Raw genomic sequence first — 25,878 nt, 5'->3', positions numbered from 1 at the left:
GTGATGTCTAGATGGACATGATCTTTCAAAAAAGAGCAGTTCTAGAAAGGACAGCCTGTCCCTCCATCTCCCCCCCCGTCCCCCCCTTTTTTGCTGCCAGGAGCAGCGATCTGTCACTCCTTCATTAGCCCCAACGTGGTGGGCAGCGAGTGGGGGACCCCAGGTACCCCGGGGAAGGGCCGTGGCCCCACGCAGGCTGCTCCCCCATAGTGGGGTGCCCTTTTCTTTGGGGGACACCGGAGTGCTCTGATCTCCGTCAAAGACTGCCTTCATCTCCTCCCAGACTGAACTCAGGTCCCATTAGGGGATGGATTTCAAAGCCAAGAAAATGCCCCTTATCTTTTCTCCCCCGAATCTCCCAGCTGAGCTTTTCTCCTGCATACATTTCACATTCAAACACAAATGAGGCTGCAGCTTTGAATCCCGGGGAAGCTTAGGACTAAATCCCCCATGGCTGCGGGAGCCCTGGCCGGCCGCAGTGCCGCTTCCCACCGCCCAGTCCCATCCTGCAGCACGGTGCTGCCCGCAGATGCTCTCCCCATCCTCCTCTCTCTCAACTAACTACTGCTTTCCAGGGTCACCCGATCCCACTTTTTCACCTCTTCCTAGTCCTGCCAGGATAATTTTATCCCCAGTACCAAACCCCCCCTCCTCGATCTCACGCAGGGACCCGCTCGGGAGCGAGCCCGCGTTATCCTGATGCAAGGTGATAGCCCTGCTCGCGGAGATCGCTTCCACTAGAGTGCTGGAGCGGCGCGGGCAAATCCTGCCTGGCATCACCGTCGGGCAGAGCGGAGCAGCACAGCTCAGGCTGATGCTGAATCGCTTCGGTCAATGCAGCACCCAGGAGGGTCTCGGCGCTGCAGCTTCACCTGCGTGCGCGTGCGTCTGCTTGTAATACATAAAGATGATACCCTCCACGAGGGATGGCGAAGCCTTGACTTAGCCCAGGTAACCTCTTCCCATCTAGGGTCTAGAGGCGCATTAAAGCTGAATCTCTCCTTCTGCTGAAGCTGTTACCTCAGTGCTAGGTGATGCCCACAGTCCTCAAAGGTGCTGTGCGGGAGAGGCGCGATGCAGAGCTGTGTAACAGGCCTGGGCGCTGGGGGCTCTCCAAGGGTTCCCACCAGCTCCTGCCTTTCGGCAAGTTACTTTGTGCCTTGTGGGGTCCTGTTTTCCTGAGGGGGCAGCCAGGGATTCACAGGGGAAACCCTCAGACCACGTTAGCTAATAACGGGTGTCTGCGGCGCTGTTTGACTGGGTGCACTGCAAACCTTGTGAGGAGCTGCAGCTTAACCGGGTTAATGGTGACATTAACCTAGTGATACTAATCTCTTAACCTTCCAAAAAAAAAAAAAAAAAAACCCCGCTGTGACGCAGCAAAGATGGAAGTTAATACGTCACACACCCCAAGAAAGGTTTTTGTAACGTGTAGCCTCAGGACACAGCGAAGCCCTCCATCGGGAACCGGGGGAAAGAAACGCAGAACAGCGAAACCCCCTACACGACAAACACCCCAGGACAAAGCCGTGCCATGTCCCACCCAGGCTGGGTCCCCTCCCTGTCACCACCATCCCCGCTCCCCCCATCCAGCCCCTTGCCCGGCCCTGGGGCAGTGACGGGCTGTGCCAGGCGGGTGCTTTATTTCGGGGGTGTGTGCTTTATTTCAGGGTGTGCTTTATTTCGGGGGGGTGTGCTTTATTTCAGGGTGTGCTTTATTTCGGGGGGGTGTGCTTTATTTCAGGGTGTGCTTTATTTTGGGCGGGGGGGGGTGTGTGTGTGTGCTTTATTTCGGTGGCTGCACTGCTGCATGAGGCTGGCTGCGATGCTGCGTTGGTACCACCTCTCCGGGCACACGTTGGGGTGGGCTGGCGTTTCCCGTTTGTGCCGGTAACTGGTTTTATTGCAGCTGCGCTCGGTAGGGAGCCGGACTGAGCGACCTACTGCTCTTCTCTGCTTTTGGATCTCTGCAAAGGCTGAGGTTTTAGGGGTTGGCCCTCCTTGGGGATGGGCTTGGTGAAACAGCAAGCCCTGGCTTGGTTCTGGGATGCCTTTTAAAGTACTTTCCTAGAGCTATTCTTGTTTGTGGGTGATGTTTAAAATAGCCGGTTTCATTTGTCTAACCGGGGGATTTGCAATCCCCTGATCTACAGTAAGAGTAAGTCAATATAACTTCAGGTAAGCAGCGCAGGGTACATCTCCGCTCATTTACCTTCGGTAGGTTAAGCAGCTCTTCAGCTGCATTTTCTGCTGGCGGGTTTTCGGGCCCAAGCCAACGCACTCCCCTTTGGTGGTGTTCAGGACCCTCTCAAGCGCGCTGCGGGGTTTGCGTGTGATGTGAACAGTTACAAATCGCTCAGACTTTCCCTCGGCACAGCTTGGGGTGCGCCAACCCCTTTGTCCTAATTTAAATGTAAATTGTGAGGGGCGGTGATGACACATCACTTACCGATGAGCTAAAATCCATGTTAATGCTAAAGCCGCTCCATCACCAGACTGCAGTATTAGTACAGACACGAGCCAGGAAGGAAACAGCTCAGAAGCTGCAGGCTGAATTGGCAGCTCAAAAATGCTGGAGGTGTAGTCCAGGGGCTGCTGAATGAATGTAATTGTGGCTTGCCCGGCCCACAACAAATGGGATTATTATGTTTTCTTAAGAGATAAATCCTGTTTCTTATTTCAGGGAGCCCTGAGAGCTCTCAGCGCGGTTCTGCACAGGGGAGGATGGGGCGAGGACAGCCCGCCCTGTGCATCCTCCAGCCTCCCCCCTCGCTTTCCCCTTCCGTGCCCTCCGTGCGATTTAAGCCCAGGGCGGCGGGGGGACCAGCAGCAGAGCAAAAGCAAAAGAGAAGCAGGTCGTTCAGCCCTGGAAAAGGAATCAAACCGTGGGCAGTGGGTGCGTGGGAGCAGTTTGCCGGGGGCAGCCCCCACTTGCTGCCCCTCCTCGCCCCCAGCATCGCTCCCATCGGTGCCTGGCTGTCCCCGCACGCAGATGGGGAAGGGAAAAGCGGTTCAGCCTCGTGTTTCCCGGTGCTGTTTGCTGCCTCCCTCCCCGTTCCCCCCCCGGCTCTGTGCTGCTCTGCTTTCTCTCGTGTGCCTGCGCGTCCGGCCCTCGGGGATGGCGAGTGCCAGCCCCGCGGAGACACCACCTCGTCTAAAAAGCCAGTGTTTCCCTCTCCCAGCTGCAACTGGGTTGCCTCCAACTACAATCGGTCTAACCAGTACTACTACAACAGCCCCAACTACCACCACCACCGACACAACTACCACTACTACCGACACAACTACCACTACTACCGACACAACTACCACTACTACCGACACAACTACCACCACCACTACAGCCGCCACCACTCTACCCGCCACCACCGTCGCAAGCACTACAGCAGCTACAGAGAGGGCTCCGGCAGCCACCACAAAGCAGGAGTTGGGTACTGCGCTTTCCTTTTCCTCTAACCCCTCTAACCCTACCGGGACCTTCCCCGCATCTTGCTCAGAGCAAGGATTAATAAGGGGCACAGGGAAAATTTAAGAGCTCCCGTGCTCTGGGAAGGGCTTGGTGAGGAGCCGGAGGTGGCACAGGCTCAGGAATCGAGGTGCACAAGTGGTTCCCGGCAATTTTGGGGGGGGGTCTCTGTGCCACCGTCCTGGTCTCGGTCTCAGGGATAACACAGCCCTCCCCGGGGTGTCGCGATGCTGAATTAGCATCAGTGTTTGGGAAGGAGGCGGAAGGCCCTACAAAAGTATTGTCTTGTTTCTTATTGCCATTAAAAAGGGGTTCTGTTACTTTTATAGAAGATGTCACTTCAAATTTAGCACATCAACTGGTAGCTGAGAGACCTGTCATCACTGATACGAGTCTTTTGGTTTATGCTCCTGCTCTTTGCGATGTACCCTAGCCATAGCCCACAGGAGAGCTGGGGAAGCGTTTAAGTTACAACACGCAGGTGTGTGCCAGGTATTTATCAGGTCAAGATAAACTTCTCATGCACTCAGCTAGAGCGGGATGATCAAACTCTGTTTTGGTGGAGGCATATTCTCTGCTATATGTGTTTTACTGATAGGCACAGAGAGATGTATCTCGCTGAGCCTTGTTTTTAAAACGCTGCTATAATGGTATCTACAGTTAATAAATAATTATGGATAGTTATAGTCAGGTTATTAAAAACTAAATAAAACTAGCAGCAAAAGACAATGCAATCAAAAGAATTCAGTTACATAGCTGGATAGGATACACTCAAAAATGCACGTGCAAAAGCTACAGAAATCTTTGTTAACTCTTCATAAAGAGGGAGTGAAAATAATAGTAATGAATCTCAAAGTTGACACCCATTGAATTCAGGGAATTTGATTACAGCAGTTCAGACCCTTTTCTTTATATTCTTGCATAAGATTAGCTAAAAAAACCCCACCAAAAACATACGCTGGGAGGACCAGCCTCCGCCTGACCCTCCGCAGTACAACAGATTTGCGAATCATCAGCACGTTTCCTGCTCTGCACTAATTTCCTTATTAAAGACACAGACCTGAACTGAGAACTGTGAGTTTGGGTTCCAGCACCGCGCACCTCCCCGGCCAGAGCAGCCTTACGCTGCGCAAAGCTGCTGGCTGCAAAGAAAGGGAACGCACGCAGGGAGCTCAAAACAAAATCGCCTTAAAAACTGGTGCAAGAAATCCAAAGGCGGCTTCATCGCTCTATATCAGGCCATAGCAACGAAGCAAGATTGCTACCACAACGCAGTTACTATTAAGTGACTATGTGGGAAAACGTTGCTAATTGAAAATAGGCAATTAAGCGGCGAGCGCACGCTGCCGCAGAGCAGGGAGAGGAGACGGGAGGAAAAGAGCTGCGAGAGGAACCGCGCGCGTCCCCACCACCCTGGGGACACGAGGGAAGGGGGCTGAGCCGTAATGCGGGCAGACAGGGCGACCGTGGGGCAGCACAGCTTGGGTTTGTACCAGGGATTCCAGGTCACGTCCCCGACCCCGCAGCGTCGGGTCCCTGCAATTTCCTAAAAGCCGCGTAGCTGGCCTCGCCCCAGGGACTGCGGTTACTAACCTGTGTTTTGTCAAACCAAAACCTGAGCTACACCCTGGAGTAAATAATAATAAGAATCATCATCTGGAAACCAAGGTGTAATTTATCTGACGTCACTTAAACACCCACTAAACTAGTGGATTAGCTCTACTTCACTAGAAACGAAGTTCATCCGCCCTCCAAAGCAACGTCGACAATCCTTAACTTCAAAATCAGAAACGAGTGACTTCATTGCCCCACTGGCTGTCTCCAGACCCAGTAACGTGACAATATTCTCTCCCAGTCTTTCCTTCCCGGTTGTCGCAGTGAGTCCGCGTGCACTCGTGCAGGCGTCTCCCGCGTCCGTTTGGGCACGAGGTTAGTCAGGAGATTTCCCTGCTGACCGCAATCCTCAGGGAAGTGCCACAGAAGTCTTCAGACTCCAAAGATAAGCTGAGTGCAGTTGGACTAAAACACCAATACGCAAGGAGCTTCTGCTACCAAACTTCCCCCGAAAGTTTAAAGTTAAGGATCTTGACAGGAACAAATACGTCCTTAGGCACGCTTGTAGGTTAAGATCAAAGCATTAACTTCAGGAATGATTTTGTAAGGTTTTTACCAACGCCGGATGCTAGATGAGGTCTCATTCGTGTATAATCCAAAATACTAACTCCTGTTCTAACCTGTCCACCAGCCACCAATGGATCGTCCATATGGGACATAAGAGCTATGGCTAATAGTAACTGGGCAAACATCACCTGGAGCCACAATTACTCTGCAGGAACTGACTTTGTGGTTAAGTATATCACCAGTAAGCATCAGATCGCGTGGGGAACTCTATAGGGTGGTGATGCCATTAGAGATCCTGCCAGCTCCCACGGTTGCAACCTATTACTCGGTCTTAATTATCGTGTGCGGAACGATGCTCTATGGCCACGTGGAGGATGGGAGAGGAGAAGGCAGGTCACGGTCATGGCTGTTTAGAGCGCACCAGAGCTCATCCTGGCACTTAGTGAGTCCCCCTCCTTGCACCGACTGTCGCGAGGTGTTGATGAGACGAGCAAGGCCATTCATTCATGAACTGTTCATTGAGCTGGGCTGTACGCAGTCACAACGTAAGAGCCTTAAATATGTGTGTCTGTATATATATATATATATGTGAAAGGGGACAAAACTTTGAGGGAAAACAAATGAAACCTACCTAAATTGGAGAGCAGTTTTAAATGCCTTTCAAGATGGGCTTCTTGAACCCGGAGTTGGCAGAATCATCTATGATCCCAAACCTCCTGTCGTATGGGATATCGTTGTCTCTTAAAATTGTAAGGCTACGTACTTAGTCTGGAAACTCAAAGCCAGTATTTCTGGGTTTAGTACTTGTTTAGAAAAGATGTTTACATGTTGTTGGTTGGTTGGGGTTTTTTTTATAGATAGGCAGTGATGACTACTGCTTATCTCCGACTTTATTTCCCAGCCATTTCGGCCCTCACATCATCTGGTGTGCCGGTCTTATATCGGCATTTAAAATAAACCAACTAGGGGTAATCATCAACAACAAACCACTTTTGGTCATTTACAACATCGTTTATGAGATGACCTTGCTTTCTCCTTGAGACAATTTCTAATGCGCAGCCAGTGCCTGGTCTCGCTCCGCAGCCCGCAGGGATTTGTTATGCAGCTCAGGCTGGGCTGTGCTCAGCCTTCCCCCCTCTGAACTGGTTTCCATAATTCAGGATACCCATCAGCCTTCTGAGCCCTAGATGCCAAGTATCCCACCTCCCAAACTGTCGCCAGCCCTGGTTTTTCCCCATCATCAGGAAGCACAAAGCGCAGGCGCTGCCCTTCCAGAGCCCACGCGCTGAGTCTGGGCTCGGGATGCGGCAGCACTGCCCTGGGGTACCCTCATCAGGACCTGGCCGAGAGGGAGGAAATCTCGGAGATTTCAGCCCTTCCCAAACAGCCGTGCCTCTCCTCCCTTCCTGGTGGCGTTTGAAGCAAGGACCGTGCTTTTGGCCTCAAAGCCACATTTCTCCTTCCCCGCAGCGCTGCTGAACTGGGAGGTGCGCACCTCCAGAGCCACAAATCAAAGTCCCGCTGCAGGCTTTCTTAGAATTCAGTGGTTTAATGCTCAGCATTAAGCTCATCAGCAGATGATTCCCGGCACAGTGCAAAGAACAGGTCATCCCTGGACAGACCCTGGGATCAATCAGCCCACAAGCATCCCTCCTTGAGCTGAAGGGCTGGACCCCTCTCTCCCCCAAGAGCAGCAATCTGCCGGCTGGGGCGAGCAGTCTTGCAGCACATTTAATGCACCATCCAGCTCATTCAAAGCCTCCTTAACTGACCAGCAAAACTGCTGCGCAGGTAACACTCCCAAAAGCACAAGAATTGGCTCCTTTACTGAGTCCTGTAGCACCTTCACTCAGCTGAGCGGGACCAGGCAAATTCCAGACCTTTTGCAGTAAATACCCAAATATCCAGACCTGAGGCTGGGCAGATAAAGGACCTATCGGGTCTTAAAAGTAGGGAGAGATCTGAATAAGCTACTGGGATTTTTTTCCAGTACGGCAAGCAGGGATGCAGCAAAACCCACACCATATTCCTGCATCACCGATTTTCTTCTCAGTGAGTAATAATCACGAAGCCGTTAATAGCTCCTTGACCATCAAGCTGTATTATTTCTGCTCAGCGGCTAGGGATAGCATAATGCATTGCCTGCAGTGTCAACACGGTAATCTCTCCGAGCCTCCTGCGGCTGGGTTTGATGTGCGGTTTCTGTTTCTCAGGTAACAAGACAGAGAAATCTATCCCTGTTAAAGCTCAGACCCCTTCCTCTGTGCAGCTGGCGAATCTGACGCCGGGAATGATGTACAAGCTGTGGGTGTTCCCCATATGGTCTAGCCCCAGCGAACACTCGTACATAACCTTTACCACCAGCTCAGGTGAGACGGGCTTCAGCCCCGCCGCGGGGTACGTTTCCGAGGCATGTCACATCCATCACCGCCGACGTCATTCGCGTGGTGGCGGGAGGTGGTTTGACCATGACTGCATGGAACAACCTCATCCACCACCCCCCCATGCGCCGGCAGCCCCCCACCCCCATCTCTGCCCTTATTAAAGAGCCACCCCCAGCATCGCCGGGAGGTTGTTCCACATTGCACGGAGGAGGAGGAGGAGGAGGGGAGCCCCAGGAGGGGACGGGGATCCCTTGGAAGGAAAGGTCTTTGGAGAAGATGCTTGTGTTGTCATGCGGCTCTGCTTGAAGCCCCGCCACCGTGCGTTTGCACTTCCACCCGCCTGTTGCTACGACTCGTGGTGATGGTGGTTGCTTTGGCCCCGGAGAGGGTGCAGGCGTCTGGCCCCAGGCTATGGCGGAGGGGCAGGACCGGGAGGGGGAACGTGGTGTTTGCGGAAGACCTGGGTCACAGCCACGCGTGGCATATGCCTAGGGCTTTCCTTCCTCCAGGTACGTCTCCTCTGGCAACTTCACATTTAATTGCACAAGCAATTTTCCAAGCTTAGCACCTGAGTGATTTTTACAGCTTTCTAATTACGGGCTTCCTACACTGCCCACCGAATGCCAGAGAAATACCCTTATTGACTTCCGCAGGCATTGAATCGGGCTCTATGCATTTATAAAACTCCACCGTTCACACTCGATGAGTTTCAGTAAATCAAAGCAGCTATAACTAACTTCCTTTGTATTCACCCGGGGGTTTTGCCGTAGGGATCTGTGCACAACGTCTGTCAAAGCGCGGGCCTAAACAGCTGAAAAACCAAGGAGCGAGCAACACCGGAGCAGCCCACACTGACACATGTAGTAGGTAGAGGCTGTGATTTTCAAAGAGCTAAAATTATTTTGCTCAGATCCAGCTGTGTAATGGAAAGCTCAAGCACTTTCCCAGTCTCTTTGCCGAAAAGCGTAAAAGGAAAATGTAATTCGCAGCAAGGGAGCGCTGCAGGGGGAGGTGAGGAGCAGCAGCCCTCCCCGTGCACCCCCAAGCACATCTCATTTGGTGTCCAAAAATTTGGCAAGCCATAACACCACTGAGTAATTCTCTGACGTGCCAAGAGGACACAGGGACAGATGGCAACCGCTGGTTTTTCTGCATGTCTAATGTTGTCCAACGCTGAGAAATAACCAGCGAGCGCTGACCTTGGCTCTGTCCTGCCTCTGCCCGCGCTGAGGTCCGATGTGCCTCCTCAGACTGCTCCATCACCCTGTGATGTGCTCAGATCCACGGCACAGTAGCCCCTGGAACACGCTCGGCTTTGCAGAGCGCTGTGTTTTCAAAAAGGATTTATTCTCCCCAGGTTTTTCCCCATCGCTCCACTGCTGTACGTGCCACACGGCGCGGCTGCCTTGCCTCGGGAGTTTTCACAGCTTTGCTTTGGCAGGGCTCGGCTCGCAGACACGCAAACTGTCTGCGGGTTTTGACTCCCTGCGCTCCCAGCCTGTTCCTACATCGCAGAGGCTGATTCTGACCCCAGACAATAACAGAGACGGTTTTTCAACTCTGACTCTCTCCAGAACAGCTCCTGCTGCAGTGCTGCATCCCCAGTTTTGTTTCTGCTTCTGGACCCTCCCCTGACCCCCAGCCATACCGTGCAACCTGCCTTTCTGGGTAACTGTTTCCCAATCCGGACCCGTCTCTTTTCTTTTCTCTCCTGCTTTTTGCCCACTTTGGGATCTGGGCAGAGAGGGAGCAGCCCCCTGCACAACAGACACGGAGGGACAGGAATCGTTAGAAAGAGGGGGATTAAAAAAGCAATATCCTTGGCTGATTGATGCTGGCAGTCTCGATGTGTCTATTTTCTGTAATTGAGGGGTTCCTGCTGATATCATCCTTGAGACTAAAGGATGGGGCCACCCTTGTCCCTGTGATAGAGGCCGATTGGTGACCTGAGCCCTATCACCGCGGGATGCAGGGAGCTATCGCCATCCCTGCATGCATAAATGCTGCAGATCCATTTCTTTGCTGGCTGGATACTGCTGACACAAGTGTTTGGCCCCCGCTGACAATCATATGCCATCAGGAATGTTTTTGACAAAAAAAAAAAAAAAAGCACTGTTCGGGTTTTTTTGTGGGGTTGTTTTTTTAATGTTTTGCAAATAGCTAGGTTTCTTCAGTTTGAGGGGAGATCAATAAGAAGCAGTCCACCTGCACTGTGGCTGCAGGACACTGCCCTCCCGCTTTGCTTCCAATGAACTGACAGCTCAATAACCCAACAGAGTTCCTTCCAGTAGTAAAGAACACTTTGAAACTACAAACATGGCTTAATGCAAAGATACCTTCTAAATAAAATAAAGAAGAAAATTCCCCAGCCTGTATGGGAAGAGGATCATGCAAGGCTGGAGCTCGTGAGACTTTACATACCCAACGGTCTGCTTCAGAGAGACAGACAAAAATTTTGCTGATCTTCTGTTGGTGGAACACAGTCAGCCTTGCTATTGGCATGTAACTATGACTGTTAGGGAACATGTTTTCTGCCACAAAGTTATCATTAATTTAAAAAAAAAAGTCACTGCAGTTGCATTTCAAATCAATACCTGTTGGATTACACAGCTGCTTTCCACTATTTCCCCTTGACATTGGCCTTATATTAAAGCAAATCAAAACATCCTCTCTGACAGCCATGTACTTAATCTTCTCTCTCTGAATGCTGCAATGACAGTCACTCGTTTACTCTAACTACAAGATTGCTGTGACTATAATTTTGTCATCATGTGTTGCTTTTTTGGGAAGGATGGCAATTATACCTCTACCTTGGCGATAGGCAGTGCCATGATCCTACTGCAAGATCCCCCGGTGACTCGGTACTCAAAATCCTCCCTCCCTGTAAAACTCCGACCCACCTCTCAGGCTGCTCTGGCATTTCGTGCCCCGAAGACCCCCTTATTTCTCCCCTTAGCGTTGGTCTCAGCACAAATCCCATCCCATCAGGACTGCTAAAACAATCTCTTGCCATTTCAAAGCTCTCCAGTAAAGCTTTCTTCCCCCTTCCTCCCCAAGCACTCAGCTAATTGAATCCAGTTCTCAGCTCCGCTCTGTTATACTCTCATTCTCTCCATTATAAAAAAAGTACATCTTCAAGGACTACGTAGCTCAGGTTGTACTAAAGGTAAATATTAAATGCAGCAGCATTAGAGGAAAAGCAGCCAAAGGGAGCCAAGGCACCATTAGGCAAAGCTGCTTCCACCCAGCTTCCCCAGGAGCTCGGTGCTGCTCACAAACACAGAGCGTTCAGGGTCCGACATCATTTCTTTAGCAAATGGTACTCTTTCTTGTCATTCTCCTCTTTTATCTGAATTTCTTGGTCACCGTTTGGCTGCAATTACCTATTGGCAACGTGGCTTAGATTTCATCCTAAGGAAAGCACCTCTTCTCTCGGGTTCAATTTTGATGGAATAAGTATGCGCTTACAGCCCTGAAATGGTGTGGGTTAGGAAAGTTTACCAGTTCAACCCATTTTTAAAGCTGTTGTCTCTCTTACAAGAGCCTTTCGTTCGGAGTACATTATCAGAGAGCTATCTTTTATGCTTTCTTTGTAAGGACCATCCTGGGTTTTGTCACACGGGCACCACTAAAGGATGCTCGCTGCGCTGTCCTGACCGTTTCAGGCAAACCCCTGCTAAATCCCAGCTCAATCCCATCCAGCTCAGATCTCCCGCGCTCCTGCCAGGAATACCTATCTCTGTTTGCATCGCAGTCTGGTTAAATTTAGCTCCCCTGCTGCGCTGAAGGTTATTTTCTCCTCTGCTCTGTCTTGCTGAATGCAAAGTGCATGTCAATGAGAGCCAGAAAATGGCAGCTTGTTGCTATTTATAGGACACGGATTTGTCTGTCTGACCGAGTACGGGAGCTGCAAACAAGAAGTCAGAGTACGAGAGGGAGGACACGGCAGTTAGGAGCTGGAGCTTTGTTCAGGGAACAAGACACCTCCTTGCTTGGTATTAATCACATTAATATTCACTAGCCTTTGAGGGTGCTGGAAGCAGCGGTGTCAAAGAGTTTACCCCAGGAGAAAAGACTCCAGTGCTTTCAGACCACCTTTCAACTAGCCGGGACGCAGCTGCGATTCCTCAAAGAGCTGTTCCCACCGCTGCGTCCCCCACTCATGCATTGGCCAAGTCTTGGTGGGCTCCAGCCCTGGAGACCCCCCACAACCACCCAAAGGCAGCAGGACCAAGCAGTGACGGCAGCAGAGCCGCTGCCCATCGCCTCTGCAGCGTGGGCAAGGCTGCCCTCTGCGATTTGGGTTTCTCAAGGCTGCTCATGAGCCCTTCGGGGCTCAGCGACCCTCTGGATCCAGTGATGCTGCTCAGCCTCACTGGACACCAGGGACCGGACCCGCTCGGGCACGTTTCTTTCAGACCTTCTCACTTCCAGGGCACTTTTCGGACACAGTAAATGAAAGATCAAATCTGTTACCCGGCTTCTTTTGCCATTATTTGCAATGCACTTTTCTCACCGGGCTCTGCTAGGTTTTACTTTATGTTGTGACCCTTCGCTGTTTGTAGCTCCTGCTAAAATGTTGAGTTGACCTACCACCACAAAAACAAAAAGCTACAGATCCCTGCGCTACAGTCTCATATAACCTGGTCAACACACACACAGACACACGCAAACGCAGCGCTAAAGATAATTTCTAAACTGGTGAACTGAGTCTTACTATTCATCTATTTCCCTCTGTTGTTCTGGTCTGTCCTTTATAGCTTTTTTTTTTCCCCCCCTTTCAATTTTCCTCCCAGCTTATACCAAGAATCACGTGGACATCGCAACGCAGGGCTGGTTCATCGGGCTGATGTGTGCCATAGCTCTCCTGGTCCTTATTCTGTTGATCGTCTGCTTCATTAAGAGGAGCAGAGGCGGGAAATATCCAGGTAAGAGCGTTGCATGGCAATCGTTTGTGCTCGCGGTTTAAACATCTCCAGGCTTCTGGGGGCTAATGAAATTGTATTGCGCTCAGATAGATGCTCGTGATTACAAGGGCTTTTCTTTCTCTGTAGTGGGAACACTATTATTAGTGGGAAGCATTTCAGTTAATTAAAGGTCGGGTGAGGGCTCTGCGCAGGCATTAGGCTGCGGAGCTGGACACTCCTGCTGTGCATGACCCAACCTCTACACTGCAAGTTTGCTTGTCCTCATCTAGAAAAAGATCTTTTCAGGCAAAAATCTCATTAAATTTTTTCCAAAGCGAAGGCTTAAGAGAATTCACCAATTAATACATCCCCCTCTCACTATCTGGAGCGCCTGTGCCCTGGTGCCAGAGCAGCAGTGCCCTTTGCAAGCCCTCCCAGGTGTGGGATTTTTACCGAGTCAATGAAAAGGCGTACTTCACCCCGCAGGGATTTCACAAAGACAGCCTCAATGCCAGCTGCTGTTACTGTCTCGTAAAGCTTTTATCTTCTGTACTGCTTTTTAACGTGAATGTTGGGGATGTGCTTGTTTATAGTACGAGACAATAAAGACGAGCATCTAAATCCCGAAGACAAGAACGTAGAAGACGGGTCGTTTGACTACAGGTATGCTTCCATTGGCATGTGTACCCACACGACCACGTCTCGCCATCAGCCCCACTCCCAGCCATCACAGACCTCACCACGCTACCCCTCCACATAACCGCAGCACCGCGGTGCCACACAGCCTCTTAAATTATTTCTCCCACCTTCCTCCTCCTGCCTCCTTCCCTCTGCAAGTCCTCTACCAAAGGAAACATTTCCTGCCTTAAATCCCTGGAAGAGTAACCAGGCTGCGAGGATGCTGCTAAGGTCTCCTCCTTTCCCTGTCTCAGCCTGGGGGGATCCGTCCAGGCAGAGAACTGGGACTCCGGCATCAGCTGCCCCAGACACAGCTCTCGCCAGGTGCAGATCAACCTTAATGACACTCCTAACACGTACAAAAAACCCGAAATTTAAAGTCCGAAGCAGTCTGAGGATATTTCGGGTATACCACCCTGTAGCTCAGCCTCTCTCCTACCCATAAGAGAGTATCCAGGGGAGAAACCATAGAATCGTTTAGGCTGAAAAAGACCTTTAAGATCATCACGTTCAACCACTAACCCAGCACTGCCAAGCCCACCACTAAACCACGTCCTTAAGTACCCACATATGTTTTAAATCCCTCCAGGGATGGTGACTCCACCACTTCCCTGAGCAGCCTGTTCCAGTGCTTGACAACCCTTCGGTGAAGAAATTTTTCCCGATATCCAATCTAAAGCTCCCCTGGCACAACTTGAGGCCATTTCCTCTTGTCCTATCACTTGTTGCTTGGGAGAAGAGACCAGCACCCACCTGGCTACAACCTCCTTTCAGGTGTAGAGTGATCAGGTCTCCTTTTCTCCATTCCAATCAAGGCTTTTCCGTAAGGTCCCCAGGCAAACCCTACAGAAACACCTTCTGAGGGCTGCAGCACAGCCTAGCAGGGGTTCTGCTAAAACCGCTCAGCTTTCCCCCCACCTCCACTCAGCTGCTTGCACACAAAATGGCATCTTTCGGGGAGCAGCAGTGCCTGTTTTTACTCCAGGAATACTCCCAGGATATTTCAGAAAGGGACAAGCGCTCTCCCAAGCCCGCTCAGGTGCGATGCGGCATTCACAGCTCTGCTGCTGCTAATGGTTGCCCCCAAGGAGCAGCAGCAGGTACCGATGTCAGGTCTCATTGGGTTGCCCACACTTGACAGATGACAGGGATGTACTGCAGCACGCCCAGCTTGCCCTTTGAGCGCCTACAGTGGGCTTTGCTTTTCTTTAAAGAATTAAAATGCATCTATCCATCTGAGCTGGATCCAAAGCCCAATTAGGCTAGCAGGATTTTTTCTCCTGACTTCAAAACGGGGGTTAATTAAACCCCATGTCATTACCAGTACTCCTAGCGTTACAAATTGAGGTAGCAAAGATAGGAAGAATGTATTTACGATTCAGTAAGGGATGTAACAAGACACACGTGTTCTGCCAAAAACTTTAGAGGAAGCAAAATGAATATATCTGCCTGCACACAATACATAAATGGAAGCAGAACAACTGCAGCCTGCAATACGATCACATTCATATTGTTAGTAGCGTGGTAACTCTATTTCAGTAGCAACTCTTTTTCTCCAAAGGATGTCATAAGCCCAAAGCTCCCCACTCTTCTGAGAGCACAAATACACCCCAGCAAGAACCAGAATAAGCGACATGTTGTAGGAAAAGGTCACCATTCTTTATCACCCTAAACAACACCTGGGGGCAACACCGTCCTCACCTCCCTGCGAGATTGGTTATCACTTCTAGAAGTGACAAGCCACACCAGGGCAATGACATTAAATCCACAAACAAGTCGCAGTCTGGGGATGTTCCCTTCAGATTCCTGGCCAGGACACAGAGAACAGCAGAGAAGAAATTAGCTCAGCCTGGTCCTGTTGCAGGCTTTGCCCTGGATCAAATGCATCTCTTCCCAGGCATGATTTTACAAGTGCAGGCAGTGCCCCTTGTGCAGATACCAGCCGTAACCATAACGGCATACTGCACATCTAGCGCCCGTACTTTGACCCAAACAAGTCCCCTTAACGCTTCGAGTCATGATAGGGATCCTCTCGGTTCCCAGATTTGTGGGATGGTGTAAATACCACGTAGCAAGCCCAAAACATCTCATCGCCCAGAAGCTACCCACGCACAGCCCTGCAGGCTCAGCTCCATCACCTGGATCTCAGACAAGGTCTCCACAGCCGAGCTTCTGGCAGTACGCACCAGTTTCAGAGATCTGCTTCTCAAGAGTCCATTGAGGTGTTTGCAGTCAAGAACTCCTCACCCCCATCGCTCCTAGGGCAACTGCATTGCCAGGGACCACTTGCCTTGCACAGAAGGAAAACCAAGCTCTTGGCATGGCTGACAGCATTGCGACGGTCAGCAATGCTGCATGTACTGCCCAAGCACCATCCAAGGGGCATTGCCTTCCCAGCAGTGGGAAGGAATGGGGTACATCCTTCATGCTTCTACCCAGCAGCTTCTGCTTAGCTGAAGCTCAAACTTTTATTGACAGCCCTATTCCCAAAAGTTTGCAAGCTAAAGGCAGAGGTCAGTAGAAGGGCAACAACCAAGCTCCAAGATGCTCCCACATTTTCAGTCACTGTCCCATGGACTAGATGGGGGAAAAAAACCAATTGAACAACAACAACAAAAACCCCAACAACCCATAAAACTTTGCCCCCTCCTTCTCAGGAACAACAGGTTTCCTGGGAGAAGTAATAGGAGGCTTCCCCCAAGGAGGCAGAAAGGAAGGTGAACCTGAAGGATTGATATGAAACGCTGTTGGCTGATTAAGATTCAAAATGATTGCAATGTTAGGCTCAAGGAGGGTAGCAATTAGTATTTCAAGCAAGGACAGGAATTGAGCTGACGTGAGTTCTTCATTGGTTTCCCTCCCCACCTCCACATAGCATGTCTGATATGCTCTCATCATATCTCACGTCCTTAATGCCCTGTGCATGCAACTTTCAAATCTCTGCAGCCTATAATTAAGAGATACTGTCACATCTTTCTGTTCCACTAACAGAATAATGGTTTTCCTGAGCAGAGGCTAAGCTGAGAAGCTTGTTTTCAAAGCAGGAGACCATTATCCTTGGACAATGTTCTGTGCCAGTGACTGTGCCTCATTATACCAAATGTTTAAGCTGCACGTGGGGGAGTCGGCTGGAAACCCTGGCCGCTGGGAAGGGAAAGTTGAGCGGTTTTACCTTGTGGACTCCAGTTCAGATTCAGGATAGCGTCCTGTGGCACAGGTTACACACTGCAGGCAGTGCCAGCTTGCCCTGCATGGACCATCTCAGCAGACATCGAGACAGGAGGACACACAACCATCCTCCGAGCCCAGCAAGGGGAGGAGAGGTCTGGGCAAAGGAGCCTGGGGAGGTGCAGGCTTATTAATAGATAACGTGGTACTGGTGCATGACTATATCATGGAAACCCAGCAGAAGGCTGGAGGGGAAACTGAGCCACCCGTTCGCTTGGCCCTTGTCCTGCTGCACGTCGGTCCCCAGCAGCGACTGCTGTTGCCTACAGCCGCTCGCTAACGGACTTCAACCACAAGCCCTTTCTGAACAGCCCGACGGCAAACAGCCCGCTTCCCACCTGCGCCATCCACTGCCGCTATGTATTAGTTTTCTCGGGGAAGCCAATGAGGCTCATCCAGCTCTGAACAATTACACTGGCTCCATTTGGTATAACGAGGCAATTAGCTCCATGAGGAATGCAGAGACGTTTCTTTTTGGTTTTTAGCACTGCCCCTGTAAATGCAGACCTCATCATATCTCTCTCTGATCAGGCTCTTTCTGCTTCTCTCTGTTTTATTCCCATTCTTTCTTCTCCTTTTCACCTGGTCTATCCACATGGACCATGAAGGTCTCTTGAAAGGTAGGACCACGTGCTGCCAGAAGTCCGGCACATTTAGCTTTTTTTTATTTTCCTTCTAGCTATTTATTTCTTTATAGCTGAAACTATACCTTCCCCTCCCTATTCCTGTGTACCTGCCTCCACCTAACACATTAAACAAGATCCCTCTAACTCCTGCTGGCATCGGGGGGGGTGGGTACCCCCATGTCCAGCAAGTTGCATCTTGCTTGGAAATGCTCTGTGGGCTGGGGGCACCCCCCGAGCACCAGCCAGGTCCCCCCCAGCCCCACGCTCAAGCTGATCCCACCTGGCGCAGCGGGACCAGCCAAGGGTTGGACCTGGGGACGATGCCCTCGTGCATTCAGCGCCCTGCTGCCAGACACCCAGGGGATGGTGGCAAGGGACACGAGCAAAAAAAAAAAATGCTAGATCCTAAACAATCTGCCCACCTCTTTGTCTCAGTCCTGAAAATCCTCCCTCCAGCTCAAGCCTCTCCCTCTTCTCAATGATTTATGCAACTCAGGACAACGTTTCCCAAATGGTTTTCATCTGGGTGCTCTGGTTCTCTAATGCACACATCAGCAAACCCCATAGAAATCCATTTTAACAGGGTTATGTTGCATCAAGATGCTGATGAATATCTGCTTCGCCCTCCTAATGCACTAACAGGATAAATAGTACTGGAGAGAGGTAAAACCAGGGGGCAGGTTCGGGAAATGCATTACCGGGGTGTTTGGTGCTGCAAACCCACCCCCCCCCCCCGCCCCGTTAGGGAAAATCTGGCTTTAGATTCAGCTTTAACCGAACCCCAAACCATGGGAAAGGATATTGCAAATAAAAGGATCTGGGTTTTGCCACTCTCTACTTGGCATTTACTGGGCTTTCTAACTGGCAGTCCTGCTTGCAGACTGAATTCTCTTCCTCCTCCCCCCCGCCCAGAAAGAAGCTGCTTTCAAAGCTAACAAGTTATTTTTTATTGTGATGCCAAGTTAACACAAGGCCTCAAATATTGGGTTTGTATTATCGCTTAATTCACAAAGTGCTGATATAAGGAAATACATTAGAAAGCTGCTGGTTGCGATACCAAATTCCTCTCCCACTGTAGAGAGCTGATGCCATTAATTAAATGGCATGAGAGAGATTTAATGCCTTCCCCAGCTGAAGAGCATTTTTTGCCCTGGCCCAAGCAAAGTGTTTCTCATGCCTTCGCGGGAGGCAAACACCTTCGTGTGGACACCGACTCTCCCAAGGGCTGGAATCAAAGCCCAGTGCTTTTACCAGTTTTAAGAAAACTAAAGGAACAGAGTAGAGTGCTACGTTGGGGACCGAGTCTGATGAGTCTCAAGCTAAAACAACCACAATAAAAAGACAGGAATGGAGGTGGGAGAACAAGTGTCTAAGGTACATATGTGATACTGTTAGAAATATTACAGAATTTGCATGCTGGACATAAGATCAAACATGAACTAAGGAGTAGTTGATATGAAAATTAATTTTTATATATAGCAATCCACTTATCCTCCACGCAATGTTATCTGTATTTATGAGATACCAGCCCTTGCCCTCCAGAGAGAAAACAGCTTTTCCCTGTTTTTTTTTTTTTTTTTTTGTTAAAAGGGTTTCTTTAAAGGATTGGTTTTTTCCTGTGGGTCGGACTATTTATTTTTCAGTGACCTGGCTTAACCTTTCTAGTGGAAAAAAAAGAAAAGGATAAAGAATTGAGCAAACAAGCTTCGATGCTCAGAAATAAGCTTGAAAAGGTAAATTCCCATGAGTTTTGGAAGCTGCACAGAACTTGGCATCCTGTACATGCCCCCTCGCAGTGCTTTGAGAGTGCTCCCCATTGCATGTAGCTACCTAAACAGCTGAGTGTGTTTTTTTGCAAGGAAATCTGGAAACAAACCTCACTAAACCAGGTTACACCAAGGTTGGCTAAAATGCCAAGAGAAAGAAAGAGTATAAGCAATGACAAGGAAAGGATATTTATAACGTACATCCAGTTGGACTGATCTAAGCATCGCTTGTAATATAGGTTTTAAAAAAAATTGCTTTCTAAAAAGAAAAAGCATGAAGGCTGGGCGTGCAGAAATACCAACCACAGCACCAGTTGCACAGGCAGCTGTGGGATGGTCTCCCCACCTTCACGTACGTGTCAGACACATCACGACTTGCTGTCTGCACTCAGAGCACCTCGCATCTGCGGTCTCTGGTCAGTATATTTGCACACTGGATTTATCTTTGAATATCCAGACCTTGGGTGAAGGTTGTAAGCCCCATTCTCAACCCTTACTGTGTCTGTCTGTCTTCTGCTACCCAGCGATGAAGACAACAAACCCCTGCCAAACAGCCAGACCTCCTTGGACGGCACGATAAAGCAGCAGGAGAGTGACGATAGCTTGGTGGACTATGGAGAGGGGGGCGAAGGGCAGTTTAATGAGGACGGCTCCTTTATCGGCCAGTACACGGTGAAGAAGGACAAAGAGGAGACCGAAGGCAACGAGAGCTCGGAAGCCACCTCCCCAGTCAATGCTATCTACTCGTTGGCATAGCGCAATGCACTGAAACCACAAACAGCCTGAGGTGTTTGTAGTGGATGGGGGTTAAACAACAGCCGCCGCCGCCACTACCTCCAACAGAAACGTGTGAATGAAACCAACCAACCATGACAAAAAAAAAAAAGAAAAAAAGAAAAAAATAGAAAAAAATCCAAGCAAACAGGCAGACCAGGTGGCTGCCGATGCCATCTTATCCTTAGCAAACGAGCGAACGGCAAGGACTCGCGGGGCGCGGATGGGTTGTAGCTGTAGCTGAAACCTGGGCTGAGCCAGAGGGGCTGGAGGAGGAGCGGGATGCTCGAGCTGCACCCCAGCTTCGGGGCTGACCCAGCGCCCAGAGCCAGCCCGGCAGGGGCCACGATGGGCTCAGCCACCCAGGCTCCCCGAGGCCCTTTTTGTTCTTTTGGGAGGGAGTTAACAATTCTTTTTTTTTTTTTTAATCTTTACAGGAAGGTTCTAGATAAGAGGGGGAGGAGGAAAAAAAGAGGGGGGGAGGAAATAGTTTTGGGAAGAGGGGTGAGCGGGGCCTGGGCAGAGTAGCAAGAGCAACATAAATGCATGAAAGGAGGCAAGTGGTGGGTCTTTGGGGAAGGACACCACGGCACTGTATTACTGAGCTGTCCATCCTCACGGCAGCATCTTGCCCATAGCCTCTCCCAAATTCGTCACCTCCTTCCCGAAAGATCAAGCAGCACCTATGCAGGGAAGAGCAGGTCCCCTACGGCTTCCCTTGGCACCATAACCCGCATCAGTGCCGAGGCTCCGCGGTCCGTCCCCCCTGCAAAGCCCACGGGGAGGTCACCTACCACCCCCGCGGGGCTCCGGAGCATCCTCAGAGGACGAGAGGTTGCAGAAGAGCTTGTGGGATTCGTGGAAGGACAGTCAGGTGCCGCTCATGCTCCGAGTCCAGGATAACAGCATTGCTTGCCTGGGTAATAGCAGGCCAACCATTTTGGTTTAGTCTTTGCTCTGTAAGAATCTGGGGGGAAACTGTCCCCAGACCACGCCTGCTTTCTTTTAAAGGCAACTCCATAAATCTTATGTAGCAAGAGGGAGTGGAAGCAGGACCAGTATTAACACAGGACGAGGGGACCAGAAATCACTTATTTTTAAAAGAATCAAAGGCACCCGGTCAGGATGAGAAGCACCCGCCGGGATCGGGTGGAGGATGCCCTGCTGTTGACCTGCACCGCAGCTCCCGATCAGCAGCCAGAAGGGTTCAGGGATGCGCGTCCCTCGGGAGACGCACGGCAGGAGCGCAGGACCCGAGGTCCACGTCTCCCCCAGGCACCGGGGATGAGCCAGATCGACGGTGTTTTCCACTAAACTCTCCTCCTCATTTCTGACAGTGGCCTTTCCCCCCACCCTCCATCAATCCGCCTGAGCGAGACCCTTCCACGAGCCAGCGCCTGCACCGCGGGACCCCCCTCCACTCTCTTATTTACATATCAAGACAACACGTGATTTAAGTTAACCCGTTAACACACTGTAACAAAGCGTCTCGGATAGGAGTGCTCCTTCACATGCCTTACACAGCTTCGAACTTCCCATGAAGTTTAATAAACTGATACTATCCCCCCCACCGCTTACGCACCCCTAACGCGATGGTCTTCGATCTGCCAGACCAGTAGGAGTAGGACGCCTGGGCAGCTCTCCCAGCTGAGACAGCATGGATCATTGTAGAAGGTAGAGTTTTATAATAGACCGTACTTAGTGGCCAACGCCATGTGTATTCTCCCACTTCCTGCACTTTTGAAACCAAAGGTACCTTCGCTGAGAGAGATTGGATTTCTTCGGACCGTTTCACAGACGGTGAATGATGTTAGGATGGATTTTTCTTTCATTTCTTTTTCTGAGGAGGATGTTTTCGTTCAGCATAATGGATTAAATGCAATAGGATTAATGCAATTATTCTTTTAGCTTTCAAGCTGGTTTGCTATGAAGACATAATGCTAACAAGAATACTTCTACTAATATGGATTGTTGAGATGGACTTTGCCACATTCTTTAAGCTGCTAATGGCACAACTATCCTGCGCTTCGGGGAAGAGCCCGGACCCGCTCAGCACCTGCTGCTGGATCACACAGAGAAAACAGGAGAACGCTGGATGCAAACCAAACAGCAAAGGAACTACACGCACCGTATGAGCCAAGGAGGGGTGAGGCTGGTGTTAAGAGGCAGAGCCCCCTCCTAGAGCTGGGGGAGCTCCTGCTACCCCAGGGCAGCGCAGGGGTGTCCCCTCTCCACTGCACTGGAACCCATCTGCCAGGGTCCTCCATCCCTGCCATCTTACAGAGTAGGAGCCATACGTCTTGCTCTGCTACCGTCACTGTAAGTGCATTCATGCAACAAGCCTATTTCTACTGCTGCCACTCGCCACTGATCCGGTTTAAGGAAAGCATCTCCCAGCCCGTTCCCAGGACACACATTCAGTTTTTAAGCAAACACATGAGGCCAAACGTAACGCAGCCCTTGGTCACGGGGATAATCGCTTCCCAAGCCTACGGCTGTCCTTACAACGTCGAGTTTGCGTAACTTCTTGCTCAAGCACCGGTGGAAACGAGAGAATGAACCTACAGCCTCCAGTGCAGAAAAGCCTCTGCCGCTGGAGCTGGGCATCTTCATCCACATCCAGCACACCAGATCCTCGCTGCTTTGTGGACCAACCGCTAACGGGGACCACAAGACCCTTGGCTACCACACAACACCCCCAAACCTCAAGAAAATTGGTCAAGCATTACTGGAAGCAGGGCGGTCCGTGTCATGTATCTGTATTATGTGCCATTTGTATTAAAGCCTGTATTTCTGTCCTGTCGTGAACCCCCATTTTACTGAGCAAACCTCTTCGCATGCATTTGGAAATGGAGAAGCGTTTCACCCCGTAGCTTTGCAGCGCGTGCCTCGGCTAAGCGGGGAGGGAAGGAGCTGGACTCAGCCCAGCCAGACCTGTCCTTGCCCCAAAAAGTTTCACAAAAACATTTCGAGTCCTACCACCACGTTACTTTAAGTAACCGGAAAAGAAAGGAGGTGTGTGCAGAGAGCCCGGTGGAGAAAGGGCTCGGTGTAAGTTACTCGTAGCCTTGTATTAGCTTGGTGTAAAAATGACTCAAAAATTTATAAGGTATAGTAACTTCCACATTTCTTTGAAACTTCCCCTAGAGTTTTGGAGCCCAAAGAAAATTCTCACCAAGTACAAAACTCACCCTGAGCTTTAGCAGTTTTTACTCCCTCTACTAAAGATGTTTGCACGTGCAGTTACTGCATCACGGGGAGACCAAAACCACCGCGGCTCTGACAGGGTGACCCCGCACCACCCCAAAATGCATTTGCCCCCCAGAAACAGCCAGGGCCAGGCTGCACCCACCCGGGCATCGTGGCCACGCTGCTGCCGAGTGAGTGTCCTCGGAGCACTAGGAGATGGACGGAGACCCGCACGAGGACCCGCGTGGCGCTGACGGGTCTTGCCCACCCCTCTCTGCCTGTCTGGGTGCGCATCGTGCCGGTGGTTGTGTCTGCCTGTCCCCAGTGTCACCCTGCGGGAGCTGCTTTGCTTCTCCATCCCCAGCCGTCCCTCTCTGGAGGGGACGGGTCAGTCACCTCGTCTCCCACGTAACCCCCAGGATTAGCAGAGATGCTCACCAGGGCCCTGTATCAGCCACCCTCTGCTCAAAGGGGTCGGTCTCCATCCCAGGGGTGACCGTCCCTCCCCGGGACCCGCACAGCCTCTCTGGACCAGGGCACACTTTCACCTTTTCTTTTCCAGAAGATGCATCTTCATAAAATGTTTAAATTAGGGGCCAACGCTTAATAAATAAATAAAAAGAGAAAGAAGAGCCAGACCCAAAAATCAAGTGCTCTCAGAAGCTGGGGGGAAAAAGCAATTTGGGTCCAACTCCCAACTTGCAAATTTGAGCCTGTTTCTAAAACAGTCTGAGCCAAAACCTCATCCGTCTGCTGGAGAGGGATCCAGACTCTGCCCGCTGCCTCCGAGCCCAGGGACGCAGCCCGCCCCCCCGACACGCAGCCTTTTGCTATGTGAAGCCCTGTGCGTGTGCAACAGCTGATATGAACCACAGGAGCACGAGTGTGGGACACGAGAGGACACTTGCTGTGTTTACGTGATCTCGAGGCTGCTCCTGTTCTCCCTGACGTGATGTTGCGGTAAGAGACAGAAAAGCAGCAGGGGGAAAAAAAAAAAATATTGAGTTTTGGTACGAGCCCTGAAATCCTGCTCACAGAAACCCCACCCTGGACACCAGGTCCGGCCATCCCCCGCCAGCATCGCCTTCTCGCAGATGGCAGACCCCGAGTCCGCGTGTCACGGTCACTTCTGACCCGAGAGATCGCCCTGTCGATGAGGAGCCGCAGCTCCTGCCACCATCGCGCCAGGGGAGCAGGACCGGTGCGAGGGCAGAGCCGCACAGCACCATCCGTCACCGGAGCCGTGCTCCTCGCCGTGCCTTACCTGGCACGCAGCACTCGCTCCATCCGTGCCACCGGCCGTCCCCACGCCTCTCCTCGGTGCGCAGGTCCCAGCAGAGCTGCGAGTTCAACCTGCAACGTACCATCCGTCGTACCAGGCTTAATTGTGTACTAGCAGCAAACGATTTCAGTTAAGCAATAAACAAACCTTGTAAAAAAAATTTAAAAATGAAAAAAAAAAGACCATGTTCTATTTCTTGCACTAAGACCTGTTTTATTAACGAGAATAACGATGCTTTTCTGGTCCTAACAAAAACCCCACGGCATCAGTAGCTCCCCCTTGCCCAGCAGCACCCGTCTCTCCATGTCCTTCGCCAGTGGGCATCGGGCTTTGGTTGTCAAACGCAGTCTAAACCCCGTGTCAAACCCGCAGAACAGCCTCCTTCCTTTGCAGTGCAGTGTTTTAAATGTTCGTTCCTCCTGCTCACATCAGAAAGAAAGTATTGGACTGTTTTGTTTTTCTTTAATTTGTAAATATATTGCCATCCATCCTCTCTGTAAAACCTCCCGGTTGTTCTAAAGTATTCTATGTATTTATTTGCCTTTTTTTTTTTTAAAGCAAAAAAAAAAAACCCACCTTTGCTTTAACCCATGTGTTCCAATGAGAAATGTATAGCTGAAGCTGTAAAATTAACAGTTTACAGCGAGAAGATTTATGGACTACAGAAAAAAATGTTTAATATAAGGACTTATAAACCGACTGCATGAGAGATAAAAGAAGGTCAAAATACTCAGATATCATTTTTTTTGAATCACTGTAAAAAGAAAAGACTGGATTTTTTTGTATAGAGAACACTAAACATATAATAAAACATTGTTCAAAACTCACGCCACGCCTGCCATTCATTTCCGTCAGGGTAAAAGCCAGCACCACTGCTCACCCACAGCCAGCACCGGGCGGCCCCTCACAGCCGACCCAACCGCGCTGGTCCCCAGCGTCCCCCAGCAGCACCCTCCCTCGCCAGCCCTTCCCCAGGCGGGCACGGCCGCTCCGGAGGACGCTGCCCTGGAGCCATCCGAAGGGGACGCCTGGCCCTGCCCCAACACGGCTGCGGAGATGCAGCACACCTTCCCAGCAGGTCAGTGCTGCTCCTGGAGCAAATCTGACCACGCGGCTTAAAAACCTCGGTGTTTCCCTTGCTGTAGACCATTTTGTCAGCCCTTGGTTTATCTAGGCAAAGCGGTACAAGCCCTGGGCCGAGACTGGCAGCAACAAGACACCGGGGATGCTTCGTTTTTAGAAGCCTCTTCCAACAGCCAGGTGCAGAGCTCAGCACAGCACAGGACCGCGCTGAGATGTGAAAGCGGCAGCCAGGGTGGTGGGACGGGAGCAAACCCTCCAGCACAGCCCCCCCACCCCTCAGCTTGTCTCAGCACGGCCGTTCTGCGGGCTCAGGGCAGAGGGGACGGTTCCCAAAGCCCGTGCAAGCTCCGTGCAGCAGCTCCTGCATTTCTGCT

General features: G+C 50.8%; 1 protein-coding gene across 25 annotated transcripts in view; it reads left to right on the top strand.

Annotated features, from left to right (window-relative positions):
- The window catches only part of NFASC (neurofascin), a 95,104-nt gene extending 71,931 nt beyond the window's left edge, over positions 1-23,173 (top strand). For 11 of the 25 annotated variants that reach the window (XM_075775814.1, XM_075775812.1, XM_075775811.1 and 8 more), the window contains 3 exons: positions 12,768-12,899; positions 13,472-13,541; positions 19,701-23,173. In XM_075775814.1, the coding sequence (XP_075631929.1) occupies positions 12,768-12,899; positions 13,472-13,541; positions 19,701-19,932 (434 nt within the window). In that variant the 3' untranslated portion in view covers positions 19,933-23,173. Of the gene's footprint in view, positions 1-3,182; positions 3,432-5,711; positions 5,829-7,800; positions 7,957-12,767; positions 12,900-13,471; positions 13,542-19,700 lie in introns of all 25 variants that reach the window. The other 14 variants (XM_075775798.1, XM_075775803.1, XM_075775802.1 and 11 more) reach the window with 2 other exon arrangements.
- The last annotated feature ends 2,705 nt before the right edge of the window (positions 23,174-25,878 follow it).

Source organism: Balearica regulorum, chromosome 25, assembly GCF_011004875.1.
Source record: "Balearica regulorum gibbericeps isolate bBalReg1 chromosome 25, bBalReg1.pri, whole genome shotgun sequence".
Lineage (NCBI taxonomy): Eukaryota > Metazoa > Chordata > Aves > Gruiformes > Gruidae > Balearica > Balearica regulorum.
This window is presented reverse-complemented; position numbering and strand designations above follow the sequence as displayed.